General features: G+C 46.2%; 2 protein-coding genes across 2 annotated transcripts in view; both read left to right on the plus strand.

Moving 5' to 3' along the window:
* The window catches only part of LOC119433378 (transcription elongation factor SPT5-like), a 164,698-nt gene that overhangs the window by 106,964 nt on the left and 40,434 nt on the right, over positions 1 to 17,300 (plus strand). The window contains 6 exon segments of the mRNA XM_049659186.1: positions 9,243 to 9,489; positions 10,265 to 10,520; positions 10,523 to 10,553; positions 12,035 to 12,172; positions 13,881 to 13,980; positions 16,158 to 16,292. Of these exon segments, the coding sequence (XP_049515143.1) occupies positions 9,316 to 9,489; positions 10,265 to 10,520; positions 10,523 to 10,553; positions 12,035 to 12,172; positions 13,881 to 13,980; positions 16,158 to 16,292 (834 nt within the window). The 5' untranslated portion in view covers positions 9,243 to 9,315.
* Positions 2,255 to 4,513, plus strand: LOC119433409 (heat shock protein 68). Its single transcript, XM_037700614.2, has one exon. It carries the CDS (start codon positions 2,416 to 2,418, stop codon positions 4,333 to 4,335), a length of 1,920 nt encoding a protein of 639 aa, XP_037556542.1. The 5' UTR covers positions 2,255 to 2,415; the 3' UTR covers positions 4,336 to 4,513.

Raw genomic sequence — 17,300 nt, forward strand, 5'->3', positions numbered from 1 at the left:
TTGGCTGTTTTAGCAAAATTGGATGAGCTGATTGGGTGGTTGAGCCCGACGTCATTCAATTGTGCTCAACCAGCCAATCAGCGCACACGCTGATTTCGCCTAGGCGAAATTTCGCCTAGGCGAACGTTTCAGAATACGGCCCCTAGGCTGCTTTGTGAGGCTACGCAGATTTTCAGCTTTTTTCTCAGATCTCGTGTTCCGTAAAATTGTTTTGTTGACTGCACAACTTTTACGAGCGATCCTTATTCTCGTCGTGTGGGGCTTTCACTCACGCAAGAGCGCGCAGTTAAAGACCGACCTTCGACGGAATCTTGACTAGCTGTCTGAGCTCTTACATTTTGAACACCGCCTGTTCAAGTGCCCTTATTCATTACTGTATAATGTAGTGCAACATTTCACATTAGTGTACAGCAATGTGCAGCAATGTGCAGGAACTGAACAATGCATGTGGAGACTCCAGCAACACTTGGACTGGACCACCTTGCTTGCCCAGAAAAGTTTATTGAACGAAATAATCGAGAACGAGGAGGCTTCTGCATGCTCCCTGACCTGACAACAATTGCTTGGTGAGCCTAAAGAATGCAAAAAAAAAAAAAAAAAAAAAAACGAGCCAGGTGCCTGCTGCAATGAGTAAAAACAAATGTTCTGTTTACAATAATAACTTCCCCATTTTCACATTTGTGAGGCTACTGCTTACCCGCATAACACGGGCATCACTATGGCTTGTATTCATGCCAACAAATCTTCATAATAATTTGTTTTCGTGTTTTCGCGATCTGGCTTGCAAAAGTAGGGTACAAGGAGCTCAGTTGCATATTTTGTATAAACACACACACACACACACACACACACACACACACACACACACACGTGCGGTGCTTCGTTGACACTTCACGTAAGAATTCTCAAAATCTTACTGATCAATAATTGCTGCTTTATATCCATTCAAAACACCAGTGATCTGGCGATAATTTTATGTATCGCGGTAGACGCTGTGACTGCTACGTCTTAGAATAAAACGTTGACACATAAATGCACTGAAAACGAGTACATTTCTAGCGGGGTAACCGAATAGTTAAGAATATTTGAGTATGTCACTAAAAAAAAAAAAAAAAATCGGCGTGAATTGTAGAATATATAACATCTCTAAGGAAAGAAGGTGGATACACGATGTACCGTACGAACATCATGTAACTTCTAAAAAAACAAACAAACAAGCAAACTAACGAACGAACAAACACAGAACAGAAGAACTAAGAACGACACCGGCCGGTGTTACAGCTCACTTTGCTGAAATATGAAAAAGTCACGCGTATGCTAGTTGATCGGAGTGCAGAGAAAAATAAAAGAGGCTGGTTATATGAATTTGAAACGAACAACATTCAATCTCGTATTTGTCGGCGTTGCGCGAGAGCGCGCTCTATGGCCCGCAATTTTCAATCGACCCCCGCCGAAAAACGTCGTCTGCTAGAAAAAGCGCGAAGTTTCGAGAATGGTCTGGGCGCGTGGAAAATGCCGCGCCGCGCGCCGTGCTCTCATTGGTCGACATGCACCACGTGACGTAGTACGACGATACCGCGTGTTGCGGCCCACGCCACGGTACGGGTATCGAATACGGCCGCGTGAGTCAGCCGCGGCCCACGTTACGCAGTATTGCAGACGGCCGAAAAAAGTCAGTCCCCTGCACTTTACAGAGGCTTCCAGTAGACGCTTATTCATGGCTCCAGTAACGAAAGAAGCTGTGGAATACTCGCTGTTTGAATAAATTCTTGCGTCACGAACAATTCTGCACAATGTACAAACCAAACTAGTCTCGTTGTGTACTTTTCGGGCACCGCGAGAACGATACTACAGCCTACGAAAATAAAATATCAAGAGCAGATGACGCAACTCGACAAAATGGTGTTCCAAGTCCGCCAAGGAGTGGACGCGTCGCGCCATCTGCACTACACTGCTAAAACTAACACCGGTGCATTTCAGGGCGTTTTCCTACCGAAACTCGGGCTGGAACAATAACAAAGGTTGCAGCATGACCCGCAAACGCGCTTTTTTTTTTTTTTCTCTGCGCAAACTGCGCGGCCAGCTTAATCATCGCCAGATCAACGAACCCGCAAATAAAACCAACCCTTTCTTTGTATTTTCAGCAGACGAAAACGGCAGCAGACGACGCTAGAACTTTCCCGATCCTTCTGCAGGCGGATGGCCAATGGGAGCGCGCAGCGTTTACGTCACACACCGCTGAAGCGTACGATTGGTCGGGAGCGTCCCGGAAGTCTCTCGAAGTTTCTCGAACGACGCGAGGTTATTATAAAAGCGCGGCGTCGTCTGCTGCCACGCAGTTTCGACAGAGCGATCACAACTACAAGTGCGAGCGAAGTCTTTTCCCAAGCTTCTCTACAAAGCGAAATTTTCGCGATGCCAACTCGTAACAGTTCAGGAGCGCCGGCGATCGGCATTGACCTGGGCACGACGTACTCGTGCGTCGGCGTCTTCCAGCACGGTCGTGTCGAGATCATCGCCAACGATCAGGGGAACCGCACGACACCGAGTTATGTCGCCTTCACCGACACAGAGCGCCTCATCGGCGACGCCGCCAAGGCGCAGACGGCGATGAACCCCGAGAACACGGTATTCGATGCCAAACGACTCATCGGCCGCAAGTACGACGACCCCAAGATTCAGGAGGACCTGAAACACTGGCCCTTCAAGGTTGTCAACGAGTGCGGCAAACCCAAGATCTGCGTCGAGTTCAAGGGTGAGAAGAAGCGGTTCAACCCGGAGGAGATCAGCGCCATGGTGCTGACGAAGATGAAAGAAACGGCCGAGGCCTACCTGGGACAGAAAGTGAAGGATGCTGTTGTCACCGTACCGGCCTACTTCAACGATTCTCAGAGGCAGGCAACGAAGGACGCAGGTGCCATCGCCGGGCTCAACGTACTGCGGATCATCAACGAACCGACTGCTGCAGCGCTGGCGTACGGACTCGACAAAAACCTTCGAGGTGAGAAGAACGTCCTCATTTTCGACCTCGGAGGCGGCACCTTCGACGTCTCTGTTCTGACCATCGACCAAGGTTCCATGTTCGAGGTGCGCTCGACCGCCGGCGACACGCATTTGGGCGGCGAGGATTTTGACAACCGGATGGTGACGCACTTTGTCGAAGAGTTCAAGCGTAAGCATCGCAGGGACTTGAGTAAGAACGCGCGGGCCGTCCGAAGACTGCGTACGGCCTGCGAACGCGCCAAGCGGACGCTGTCCAGCTCGGCCGAAGCCAGTATCGAGATCGACGCCCTCCACGAAGGCATCGATTTCTACACCAAGATCACCCGGGCGCGTTTTGAAGAGTTGTGCATAGATCTCTTCCGCAGCACGCTGGGACCCGTGGAACGCGCACTCCAGGACGCCAAGATGGACAAGAGTCAGATCCACGACGTCGTCCTGGTCGGAGGCTCGACGCGCATACCCAAGGTGCAGAAGCTGCTCCGAGACTTCTTCAACGGCAAGGAACTGTCGATGGGCATCAACCCGGACGAAGCCGTCGCCTACGGAGCAGCGGTGCAGGCTGCCGTGCTGAGCGGGGACAACAGCGAGAGCATCCGAGACGTTCTCCTGGTGGACGTCGCGCCCCTGTCGCTCGGCATCGAGACCGCCGGAGGCGTCATGACTCGCATCGTCGAGCGCAACACCCGAATCCCGTGCAAGACGTCTCAGACGTTCACCACTTACTCGGACAACCAGCCCGCCGTCACCATCCAGGTGTTCGAAGGCGAGCGCGCCATGACCAAGGACAACCACCTGCTCGGCACCTTCAACCTGAACGGTATTCCGCCGGCTCCTCGTGGCGTGCCTAAGATCGAAGTGACCTTCGACATGGATGCCAACGGGATCCTCCACGTGTCGGCCAAGGACCAGAGTACAGGCAGGCAGGAGAGCATTCGCATCACCAACGACAAGGGCCGCCTCAGCAAGGAAGAGATCGACAAGATGCTCGCCGAGGCCGAGAGGTTTAAGCAAGAGGACGAGGCCCAACGGGACCGCGTGGCGTCGAGGAACGCGTTGGAGTCCTACGTGTACGGCGTCAAGCAGGCAGCCGAGGAATCCGGAAGCAAGATGTCGTCGAGCGACCGGGAGAGCGTTCTGGAGAAGTGTAAGCAAACCATCTCGTGGATCGATTGCAACAGCCTCGCCGAGAAGGACGAGTACGAGGACAAGCTCAAGGAACTGCAGCAGTTCTGCTCGCCTTACATGTCCAAGATGCACCAGGGTGGCAACAAGCATAGCAGTTCCTCGACGCAGCAGCAGTCTGGGGGGCCCACCATCGAAGAAGTCGACTAAGCATGCTGTGCACGCTTAGGCGGTGTTTTTTAATGAACTTCGGTGATCAGGCGCGCTGTGCGCGCTTGGTCTGCGCATTTTAATAGACTCCTTATTTAAATTGTAGTGCTTGTACATATGTATATACTAACAAACAGCTGTATTTTTTCTTGAATAAATGTGCTATTCTCGTAGCATATGCCTTTTTTTTTTTTTTTTTTACCTTTCCCATCAGGACTTGGCCCATTCGAGTCCTACTGGGTTTATCGTATTGTGGACGCAAACGCGAGCTATTTTAAATTTGTCTTATTGTGTTTTGTCTTATTGACGGATGACATATCTGCACATTAAGCAACAGCACGGCGCCTAGCAAAGTAAATAGACTTCGATATTGGTTGCAGTGCGTGTCATACTATAGCATAAATTTGCCAACTCTCCCAAATTCTTCATAAAGTTTACGAACTTGATTTTACTAATGTTGTGGCAAGTTTTACGCAAAAGTAACTTCTGTTCGCGAAAAAAAAAAAAAAAAAAAAACTTCAGCGGTTTTAGAAGATGGAGCGGATCAAGATTGCAAAATATACACACTAAAAAAAAAAAAAAAAAAAAAAAATTGGGATGGTACCTGCGCCGTCCCCTCTTAGTAGCACATATGCCAGAGGGGTACGTGCTTGGAACAAGTTCATTAGGACAGGTTCCTGAAGTAAGCCAAGTCGGCAAGAGCAAGGTCGCTGACAAAGTCATTGTGATTTAAAAACTTATGTGATGCTTGTGGGTCTCTGCTGTTGCTGCGTTTAAATGCAAGTAATTCTTAATTAATTAATGAATAGAACCTTTATTTGCAGAAGGGTTGGCTCTGTGGTCTGTAGGTGTGCGCATCTCAGGGCAAACTTATATAAAAAAAAAGTCAGGCTATTCCTCAATTCCCCCCCCCCCCCCCCTCTCTTGTCACGGTATGTTTTCGTTATTTATGAATTTTAAGCTTCCCGGGTTGACAGGTATGTATTTGGCCTACAGTATAAAGGGAACACGCATTTAGTATTTCACAACAGAATACAATTGATTATGGCAAGAAGGCGTGCGGACTATTTTTTTATGCACAGATGTCGACCTAATAATGCGTCCTTGCAGCCATTTCCTTTTCTTTCAATAAAGTACAGATATTTCTATCTCCTACACGGAGTCCTACACGTGCCCGACATAGGTAGCCTCTCACTGCGTACATTTTCAGCGACACGTGTCTCCAAAAAGCGGGCGCACCATTTAGCAATTTATCGCTCGGTCATTAGTCGTCAGTCATCACTCAAATGATTACCAGCAAGAACGCCGCGAATGATGAACTTCTTTAAACAGCAACGTATACCACAACAAATAGCACTTCATGATTAGAGCTCTGCTACTGCTCTTAAGGAACAACACCAAATAATGAAATAACTTACTGTTTGACAAGTGTTTTGCGCCTGTGGACCATTTTGTTCATACCATCATAATACCATTTCATAATGCGCGCCATTAGCATTCTGGCCGGAATTCTCTCCAGTGGCTAATAACAAATCATACTAAAGCTTCCACCTTTTTTTTTTTTTCAATATTATAAACACAATAAATTTTTGCGCGAAGCTGCTTTTACACACAAAGAAAGTAAGAAAGAAAGGAAGAAAGAAGCAGTAAATGCTCGCGGGCCGCTTCACTTAGCAGATTCATTCCGTTCGTAAATCCTAACTCGGCAACATTGTGTCCGTCTTGTCAGGCTGTTGAATTGCGGTCGACGACGATTTACGGCAGTTTTTACCCGTAAAACTATCTTGTCTGCGTGAAAAATAATCACAGTACGGCTTCTTGAGACAGGTGAGTCAACGAGAGGCCCACTGCACGTCGTCTTTTACTAGCACAAACGCACAGTTGGCGCAGTGCTCGCGCCAAGGTGAAGGTCCTCGCGCTATTGTAGCGTTCGGAAGCGTTGTGCTCATTTCGGAAGCTCATTTTACTGTGGGTAAGCATCGTTTATATTCGAGCACATGTTCATTCACCTAGACGTTCTCGTTATGTTTGCAACGCGATGTATATTGCGATCGCCAATTACTCGACACGGCCGTGTAGCCAGCTGGAGGAAGTCGTTCTATTTGTCGGCCATGCATCGGGAATATGCCTGATATGTAGCCTACGACGAGTACTGTGTGCAGCCGAGATATTTAACTGTCCATGTGCGTTCAACCTGAACCTCAGTGCACAGTACAACGATCGCGTTTCTGCGCGGATCCCCTCAATTCGTTGCGTCGTGGGTGCGTTTGTTTAGTTTGCGTAAACAGCTGAAGACGGATTGCGGGCAACGCTTTTGGGATTTAAAGGCTGGAGTACGTGGGAGAGAACTTTGACGACGCACTTCGCATATCAGAAAAAAAGAAGCGCGGAACGTTCTCTGGTGGCTCGTGCTGGATGAAGCCGAAAACAGTCGTACGCCGCCGCATGTTGCTGTCAGTGTGATCAGATGCGCGCGGCGGGTTTACTTTATGCCATTTGTTTTATAATTGCTAAGTGTAACGTGCAGTAAATCTTGAGATCTGTCTGTTCCGTTCTTTGCGCTCGTAACATCTTTTGCTGTAATGTTGTCTGAATACGCCCGCCTGAACATGTTCTTTTCCTGATCGCTGTAGCTCATATGCTCACAGTAGCAAACGACGCGGCACCGCATTTGCACTGCCGTGACCAGTTACCGCGCAAGCCATCACCCGGAAAAAGCATGCGTTGGTGCTACCATCCCTGCCAAACTAGAGTTGCTGCTAACTTTGAGTGTATGCCCTTTCCAAAAGGAACTGTGCTCTTTGTAATGGGTTCTTTATGACGAGCTTCTAAACATTGTGTTCGATTTCATCGTTTTAAAATGTTAAAATGCACATCTACTTTCATTCAAGGCAAGCTGGGCAGAAAGCTCACATCCCTTAAATGGGTAGAATCCTTTGCAAAAGAGCGAACGATCACCATGCAGACATTGGTAGTGAAAAAGAACTACAGCCTAAAGTGTCCCCTAAATTCTTGCTGCAGGCTCAATTGAGTACTATTTGATTGCCAGTTGCCTAAACAAATAAATGAGAATTGCAAATGCAATACATAGATGCATCTGATCTTAATGATCAAGTGCGAGCAGCACACCTAATATCATCTGTCTTGAAATGCCCCTGTAGCCCACTGTGCATTGCCTTGCCTTTTCTTATTTATAAACTTCGGATTCTGCATTCAAATATACGGTAGTGGACAAAAAGATATGTTTTGCATTTTCAATAGTCGTAACTAAACTGCTCAGAAAGTTGGTCCTGCATCATCCCAGGCTGCTAGCCTCATACAATAGCCTCTTGAACGCTCACCACCAAGTAATTTGTCTATTCATTACTCAAACTTGCACATCACGTTAACGTATCACAACGAAAATGTGTCCATCAACCAGTATGTCACAAAACGTGGCAGAAAGAGCATCCAGTGAAGAATGAACGCTGTTGTCCCGATGGAGATGACAACTAACTGGCCGTGGTACACGCTAACAGCTAAATTGGGGTCAGCTTTGCAATCCCTTTAGTAAATATACCTTGTAATAGTCTTCAGCATAATTTCTGCTTCCTTCACCTAACATTTTGGTGGAGTTGCAGGGTACCTTTGTTCTTGTTCTTTGCTGAAAAATCTAACTGGAATGCTTAGCCTAGCGACAGGCTTGGATTGCTACTCCAGGTGTCATGGGGGTGAAAAATGTGTAACTTTATATAATAAAGGGCTGATCTGGGCAATATTGACATTGCTAATCCACAGTTGGTCTCAGTGCCAAAATTGACACGAGGACAAACAACAAAACTAAGCACTGTGTCTACATTTTAGTCATTTTGTGCTCGTGTGAATTTCTGCCCTGATAGATACTGTGGGTGAAACCTACACATCTACACTCACAAAACACACTGGCATGAAAACTCAAGAATGTAGGCAACAGCGAGCACCATTAAATGAACAAAGTGGACAGTGGCAGTTGAAATATTGCCCGTTTTGATTGGTTTCGGTTTAAGAAATGGCTGCGCTCTCCCTTGCTTTTGTAATCAATCCAAATGGTGCAATGTCTTGTTACGTTTTTCTTGCATGTGGATGTTCGTTTGTTTAACTGAAAGTCATAAGTCATGCACACCACAATATTATGCAAACTCTTTGCATTGAATTTACAGACCTGCATTTTTCTCTATGCATCATAAAAAAAAATTGCTCTTACAGCTGCACTGTTCTTGCTCAAATTTCATAGCAATTTCATGGCCAAGGTCGTTTGATATGACTTGGCAGTGTTACTAGACTGAAAAAACAAAAAGTGAATTTGCCTTCATCTACACCCCTCGTAATGTCCACACCCCGCTGAGTAGCGGAAGTTAATCTTGAAGGCTTTGCCTTGCCATGCAGCCAACGATAGATGATGCCGTAGCTGCCATGTTTTGACCACCACTTACGGTGAGAGGTAATTTGGCATCTTCTTTTTTTTTTTTTTTTAAAGCTAGACAAATAACAGCGTGAAGGCCATTTATGTTTATTTCTGTTACTGTATTTAAAATTTTATTTTTCCTTTTTTTTTTTCTCTCTCTCTCTAAACTTGTGTATGTGCTTAGTAGACGCTGCAGCGACTGCCGTCACCTGCCAACAAGCAATTTATTCTTCCGCGGGCACGAATACTATTTTGTATTGTCATGGAATAAAACCATGTGTGTGTGTGTGTGTGTGTTCATGCATGCATATAGAACAATCTGGACCATAAAATTAGATCTTGCTGTGAAATTTGTGCAGTATAAGAGCAGCAGTAAGGGCAAAACTCTTATGATGGGCACAAAAAAAAAATGCACGTCTCCGTATGCAACGACCTGTACATTGTTTTAAAACTGTCTATCCCCCCCCCCCCTCCCCCCTTTCAGGGCAGGTGTGACGGGAACTCTTCCCTAGAGAAGCCCGCTGCCGGTGAGGCTCGGTGAACGTGCACCTGCCGCCATGTCGGACAGCGAGGGAAGCAACTACTCCGACAATGAGAGTGAACGCAGCTTCCAGGGCAGCGAGCACGCTGAGGAAGAGGAAGAGGAGGAGGAAGAAGATGAGGAGGCTCGCAGCGAAGCCGGAAGCGGGGTTGGCATTGCTGAAGCTGAAGAAGTGCCCGAAGGCGCTGAAGTAAGTGGTATCTTGTACCACTTGGTCACACCGTACTCTGAATTTTTTTTACGCGAATGAGAGCTGCATTCGGTCGTAAATGCATGTGGGAACGCTTGTGACCCGTTGAAAGAGATGATGATGAGCATTGACCGCTTGTTGCACAGTACATACCGTATTTACTTGATTCTAATGCACCCTCAATTGTAACATGTACCCTGATGGCCATACTTCAAGAAATTATAAATGCAATGCCCTTGATTGATCACTTACTAAATTTTATGAAAAGAGGGAGAGAGTAATGGCAATTTTTTTCTCACCTGGCGATAGTAGAGCAGGCATTACTCATCATTGCTGTCGCAGGCCTCACTTTCACTGTCAGCTGCCCAGGACATCGCATCTTCGGTGCCGTCTATGACATTCGCGGTACCGCGTTTTCTTAAAAACCTTGCAGACTATCGCAGCCTAACTGTGATGTTTTAGAATACACTATATAACCAAGTGAACTTATGGAGCTGGCACAAACCTACTGCATCTCGTACAGTCACAGCGACGTGCAGGTTGGATTAGATTACAAGAATGTTTAAATGCAATGACGATAGCTATTCATTATTGCATGTCTATTTTTGTACTCTAATCTAACACACGTAATTTTTACTAAATGATTCCACTAAAAGAGCACGCTAGATTCAAGTAAATACAGTAAGTTGCATTGCCCCTCAAGTTCGCCTCTGAGTGAGTGTAATTTAAGAGACCCGAAAAGTCTTGAAAAATACTTCAAATCTTCTCTGAACAGGAGGAGCCAGAGCCTGAGGAAGAGCCAGAGGGCGAGGACCTGAATGAGGAGGATGAGGAGGAATATGATGAGGAGGAAGAAGAGGACGAAGAAGATGAAGCGAGGCGGAAGCGGCGCAAGAAGGCACGCTTCGGCGGCTTCATCCTGGACGAGGCCGAGGTGGACGACGAAGTCGAAGATGAGGAAGATTGGGAAGAAGGGGCCGAGGACATGATCGACCCCCACCGGGCCACTGAGGAGACGTCCTCCAAGGAGCTAACTCCCACCGACGCCTGCAGATGATGCTCACGTAAGTAAACGAACCTGGGGTTAGATGACGGCGATTGTTATTTTCTAATGGCATTCTCTTTGACACAGGGTGGTGACAAAAGCCTGCTTAAGCTAATCAGGTTTCGCTGTACATCTGTTGCAGTCTAGCATTTTGCCTACCTCTGCGTTACATGGGTAGCCTCACTCACGAGTACGCTGACTTGTACTAGCTCCACATTCATTTCACGTTTCGAAATGTTTTTTTTTTTTTTTTTGCACTAGAAGATGCGGACAATGAAAGGGGGGGGGGGGTACAGGACTCGTACCCCCCTTTTGTGTGTCCTGTACCTGCCTTTCTTTGTCTGCGTTTTCTAGTGCAAACATGACAGATGGTTTTGCTGCACCAACCACGAACTATCGTGCAAAAGCACATTTTCTTCGTCGGTCGGCTCCTGCTGCCTCCGTCACCGAGCTCATTGTAATTTGCGGCGCTTGCCGCCAGAAATCTCTTCTTTAGACATTCCCGATGACAATCCCGATTCACCTTCCATATTTATTTCACACAAACTTACGTGGACGACGTTGCACACAAGTCGAAGTGTAAGGGAGGAGTGACTAAGTGGCGCGGCACGCGTGCATGTTTTGTAGGGAGCGTGGTAGATTTCCATGACGTCATGCGCAGTGGCTAAGTGAGCGTCGTCCGAGGAGAATGGAGGCACAGAAGAAGAGGCTATGCCTTCATACAGCGCGTGCCTGTGTGAAGAGGCTTAACACAGTCAGAGGTGAAATCTAGGTTGGTAGGCTAGTAGTGCTTTTGCTCTAAATCCATTTTGAAATGCATAACCAACTCGCCCAGATTACCACATTGACTCATTTCACTGGAGTGAGGTCGAGCCTTAGCAACAAAGGGTGTGAGTGCACATGAGTGGGAACGGGTGTGAGTGCAGGTTTACGTTCGCATAAATGAGAGTCAGTGACGTTGAGTTTGAATGGAAGTGAGCATGAGTGCGAGTGACTGTCTGCGAGTGTGAGTAGACATAAGTATGTATGCGAGTGTCTGCCCATTCAGTGGGAGCGGATGCGAGTATGAGCGTGAGTGGGTGAGACACACTCTAAGTGTCTTGCGCTTATCTTGACCGCTGACCAGTTAGCATTCCCATCAGCTTTGAACCCCAGTGCTTCTGGAAGGTGTACGTTCCCTACGATCCTGGCTGAACGAATATCTTGGAATTTCATTACAATGTGCTGAGTCATTGGGAAACCCTGCCGGTGGTGCACCCACTGTGGCTTTCATAGTAAGCCGCGCTTATGGTGGCCTCCTTTTCTTCGCTCGCTTTCACAGGTGGCCTTTTATTTTTAAGTTTCACGTTCAAGTTCATTCAAGTGTGATTGTTTCTTGTTTGTCAAAAAATTTATCTAACACAGGAGGAGTCGTGCATGCCCCCTGTTGCGGGTTCTCCTTTGTATTTCATATTTTGTGGTCTTGCCGACATTAATGCTTGTTCTTTTTTCTTTTCAAAGGTCTCAGAAGGAAGATGAGATTGAAGACTACTATAGACGCAAGTATGCCGACACCACGGCGGCAGAGGGCGGCTACCGGGAGGCTGACGTCGAGCTCTCCGACGAGATTGCCCAGCAGACTTTGCTTCCTGGTGTCAAGTGAGTGGAGCATTTCAATTTCTGCTGAAAATGCAACCATGCCATGATGCACAGAAGTGAAGGTGATCTGTGAAAACCTGTGGCAGTACAGTCGAGCCCACTTATAGCGATCCCAGGTATAACAATCTTACGGTTATAAGGACCACGTTTCAGTGCAGTTATGATTTCTAAACCCTACGTATCGAAACTGTGTCAATGTGTAACGAAGACTTGCTTAAGTACCATACTGTTGCAACAAACGCTTCAAACATGGTCGCAGAAAAAAAGAGGGTGCATGCGAAGGGAATGAAATGTCTAAAGAAGCCTGCCGAAGCGCAAAAGTGCAATTGAACTGGGCCTGCAGGATATTGTTCTCCACTTCAGTTTAACTGCGATGAAGATCCGACCATTGAGATTGGCAAGCTAGTGCTGCCTGCAGATTTTGGAAGCTGCGAAGAAGTTATGTCGCTTTCCAGGCGCAATCCTTAGGGGCAGTGCAGTGCATAGGGTTGGCGAGTACGTTGTCATTATCAGGAAGTAACTGTTCGTTGTTGCTTCGTTTATTATATTGCTGATCAGTGATAATGGGTTGCAATGACATTTTACTTTTCGAACTTCAGACTTTTTCGGCCGAAGTGGCCGAAAACATAACTTCACGGCTCTCGGCACGCTCAGGCGTCATGTGGCTAATGCACAGTTGTAACGACAAAGCCTTTGTGAACTGGCGGCATACCGCAGTACTTTGTGCTTCCTAACCAACTAGAAACCTTCACTGTCATATCCAGAACCCACTCTAGTCCTACTGATAGTAAAAGGTATCGCAAGCTCTTGAAGAAAATGAAACTAGTCGAAGTGGCACTTCGGTTGCACTTGTCGAAGTAGGAAATAGTTAGATGTGGGCGGCATTTTGAAACAGCTGTGACACCGGATTTCACTATGTAGATTGACGCTACACACAAATTAAGCAGGTTTATAAAGAAACATTTACAGCGAGGTATGGAAAAAGTGCCAGGAACTGAAATGCAGATACTGGAAGTAAAGTTTTCGAACCCAAGTGGCGTCTAATTATAACTGCTGATGCGAGCTTCAGTGTTGTTAATTTTAGCGCTTTTCAACGGGCAAATTCACATATAACGAACTACTGCTGTAAGGGCCACTTTTGTGGAATTAATTACATTCTTTATAAATGGGTTTGGCTGCACTGAGGTGCTGGATGGTGTTACTGATGGCAGTCAAGGCCACGTACAGTTTCCACATTTGTGCAGTGTTACTTAGAGAAAAAATTTGATGCTACCACACCTGCAAGTTCTTTAACCCAGGCCATGCTAAGCACGAGGTCGCGGGATCGAATCCTGGCCATAGTGGCCGCATTTCGATGAGGGCAAAATGCGAGAACACTTGTGTACTTAGGTTTGGGTGCATGTTAAAGAACCCCAGGTGATCCAAATTATTCCAGACTTCCCCACTATGGCGTGCCTCATAATCAGATCGGGGTTATGGCACTTAAAACCCGAGAATATTTTGTAACCCAGGCCACCTGCTTCGATCTGAATTCGTGCTTGCTTCTTGCTGACCATTGTGACAGCAAGAAATGAATGCTAAAATCATGCTTCAAAAAAATGTGCGGACTATCCAGCCGTCTTTATTAACTTGATAGTTGTAATGTTAGGATCTCCTCTGAAAAATATCTTGTCCATCAGTGTTTCCATGTCGTCGGTGTCTAATCCAGGGATCCCAACCTGTGGATGGTCAAGTGCAAGATTGGCGAGGAGAAGGCCACAGTGCTTCAGATGATGCGCAAGTTTATTGCCTACCAATTTACAGAAGAGGTAAGGAACAGTGCAGTAAAATCTCGTTACAAGAGACACGGTTACAAGAGACATTTGAAAATGGTTTGGTTGGTTTTCCTATCTTCGCCATGTTAACAACTTCGCATACAAGAAACATGGTTACAAGAGACACTCGGTTACTAAGGACAACTTTTTCAGGTCCCTAGAGTAAATTCTTCTTTATATATTCAGCTTGTCGGGTCCTGCAGTGTGCATGCTGCCCCCCCCCCCCCCCCCCTTGCCTTTTGATACCCTGTGGGACTGAAACTTGAATACCGACGCAGAAACTTGAAAAGAGGTCAAGCTTCGCCCAACAAGCTGTGTAATGGAAAATGGTACTAGGTGTAACTTTTAGGGAGAGGAATATTTGGGAATTGCAGAGCAAATGAGCGTAGTTGATATTTGATACTCCGCTTCGTACATAGCAGGCAATACTACAAAGGCTGAAGAGGCTTCTCTCATAAATTGCATTCGCAGGCAAAAATAGTGTGTCACACATAAAAAAAAAATATTGCAGTATGCATCACTTTTTTTTGATATACGTAACATAAGCCTGGTATTTTTATATCGCTTTTGTGTATGCGCGTTTGGTCTGCTTATATAATTAGTGAAATAAATTTTGCTTATAACAGACCCGTCTATAATGGACTGTCAGGTACAACAGACAAATTTTTAGGGAAATGTTGTGTAGATATTGTAAATACAACATAATTTGTTGTGGGGATGCATGTGTGCGGCAGTGTGCTGCATGCAACTACAGTGCAGTATCACTTGCACAGTGCAGTGAGTATCAACTTATGCATTAAAGCTGTGGAGAAAAAAACCAATATATAACGATATGTTATTCACCACATATCGGATATAATGATCGAAATTTTGGTTCTGGGCGGCGTTTTTCATGCAGAATAATCGTGAAATTTGCGTTCCTAAGTTGCCCTTGATCGAGACGGGGCGAAAAGTTTTACGTGAATTTGTATCTGCCGCCATTACCGCGCAGCGTATCCCGCTTGCGCGCTGATTGCAAAAGTCTCGGAGATCATCACAAGTTGGTGCTGCGTGCGCAAGATGGCGCCAGCTGCTTCACGTCCGCGTCTAGGACGGTTGTGCGAGCTAGAGATCCAAGCCAAGAGAGCTAGATATCCAAGTCTGCTTCATCGTCTTTAGTTTAGCGTAGCGTGACGGCCGCAAACGACGCTGGCACGCGCGCCGATAACGGGCCTCTTCGATTATCCGTGCCTGACAGTCCCGGATTGCCCGTAGCAGTGATTTCAGCCAATGAGCGTTGCATGTGCAGTTTCTCGGACATTCCGGGACTGTCAGAAACGGATAATCAAAGAGGCCCATTGTCGGACTATAAACGGGCCGTATACGATGCTACAACGCCATGGGTAAGCGGTAAGAATCGAGTAAATACGGTAAGCGTTTCTTTTTCGAATTTTCGTGCCGAACCTGCATATAACGAAATCCTCTTTATAACGGAAGTTTTTTGGGGAATTTGTCAGTTTCGTTATGTCCAGGTTTAACTGTATTTTATTTTGGTAATAATTATATGGACGCACCACTCTCATGCGCAATCTCGGAGTCATGTCCCAGGTTTCTATGTGTGTAATAAATATATGCGCTGTCTCGGCCACCTGTAGCCCACTTCGGGTGGTGTAAGAAGAGAAAAAAAAAAAATATTGATCACACTGTGCAGCGAGACCTTTCCCCCATTTCTTGCCACCTGAAGCCTATGTTGGGTTACAGCATACATGAACATTGAACATGAACTTCCATTAAGATCCACCGTAATGACCTGGAGGGCATTTGAAGCATCAAGAGGGCTAGGAAAGAGTTATTCACATGTGTCAGGCTAATTCTGACAGGGTGAGCAGTTGGGGTGAAAAGGTTGGCGTCTTGATATACGCTTTCTTCCCGTCTGCCCAATGTTGGAGGTCATGTGATCTGCTGTGCTTCTGAGGCATGCCACAGTGAAATAATGAAGAGAGCAGCAGCACAGAACATTCACTTGCAAAAAGTAACTGCGTGACATACTCAGTAGGTGTAGTTAGCGAATGTTTACTCCCATTTATACTATTCATAAAACTACGAGCCTTACTCCTACTTGACATAGTATTCAAATACATTGTGTTGCTGTCAATCTGAAGCTGTTTTCTTTTTTTTTTTATCTCTTTCAGCCGTTGCAAATTCGCAGCGTGGTGGCTCCGGAGGGAGTCAAGGGCTACATCTACATCGAGGGCTACAAGCACACCCATGTCAAGAATTGCATCCAGGGTGTCGGTAACCTGCGCATTGGCCTCTACCAGCAGACGGTGCGTAATCTTCGTCACACTTGGCCTTTTTTCCGTTAGCTTCAGCATTGTGTGCCACGCAGCAACACGCAATGCTTTTCCCGATAAGACTCTCGCCTTGTTGGCCTTGTCAGCCTTGTCAGCCTTGACTGCACTTAATTAAAGGACACTTTTTTCACAAGTGCCTGTGCCTTGCGCTGTAATCAAGTACACGCAGCCACAAAGGCTTGGTTACTGTATAGGCTAGGTAACAGTTTTCTTGGATTAAAGTGGCCATGCTTGCACCATGAAATTCAAACTGCCATAGAGTAACTAAGAATTGTCATATCATAAAAGTGCTCCTACCATTGTGTGCCTTAGGCTTTGCAGTATCTAGGCATATGCCATTTGCCACCCTTTGAGATATTGCTTTTGTATTATTGTACCTACAATCAGTAGTTAATTAAGTTCAATTATCTCGGGAAATAATGTGCCTAAGGAACAAGTGATGGTATTTTATAAAATCAGCATGAAGAGCTCAACCGGATTACGAAGTTTTATTAAAATACACTAAAACCTCATTAATTCTACCCTTGTTATTTTTGGAAAATCTAATAATTTAGATTTGGTCCTCTGGTCCCGGAAGGCGTAGGCATTGCTTAATGAGATCAAACTTTCGTTAATTCGGATGTATTTGGCCTCACACTGGTTAATTTGGACAACTCTTGGAACTCAACAACCGCGGAGCACCACAAATGTGTGAAGCAAAAGAGCGACAACTGCGCTCTTGTCCCACCAAAACGAAGCGGCGGAGTCTGCATCGTCATAGTCATTAGTGGAACTCATACGTGAATGCCAGCATGCTTTCTCCCTATTCGTGCCTTTATAGCCTTTATTCTTGTGGTTATCGCCACACATAACACCGTGTCGGCCACATGCCTTCATAAATGTGTAGTTGCCATCCACTATCGCGTCGATAGTGACGATGACTTATCCACAGCAGTTGTGGGAAAGAGCAGTTTCATTTTGACTCGGTGCGTGCGTGTCAGC

The sequence above is a fragment of the Dermacentor silvarum genome, chromosome 11 (assembly GCF_013339745.2).
Source record: "Dermacentor silvarum isolate Dsil-2018 chromosome 11, BIME_Dsil_1.4, whole genome shotgun sequence".
NCBI lineage: Eukaryota > Metazoa > Arthropoda > Arachnida > Ixodida > Ixodidae > Dermacentor > Dermacentor silvarum.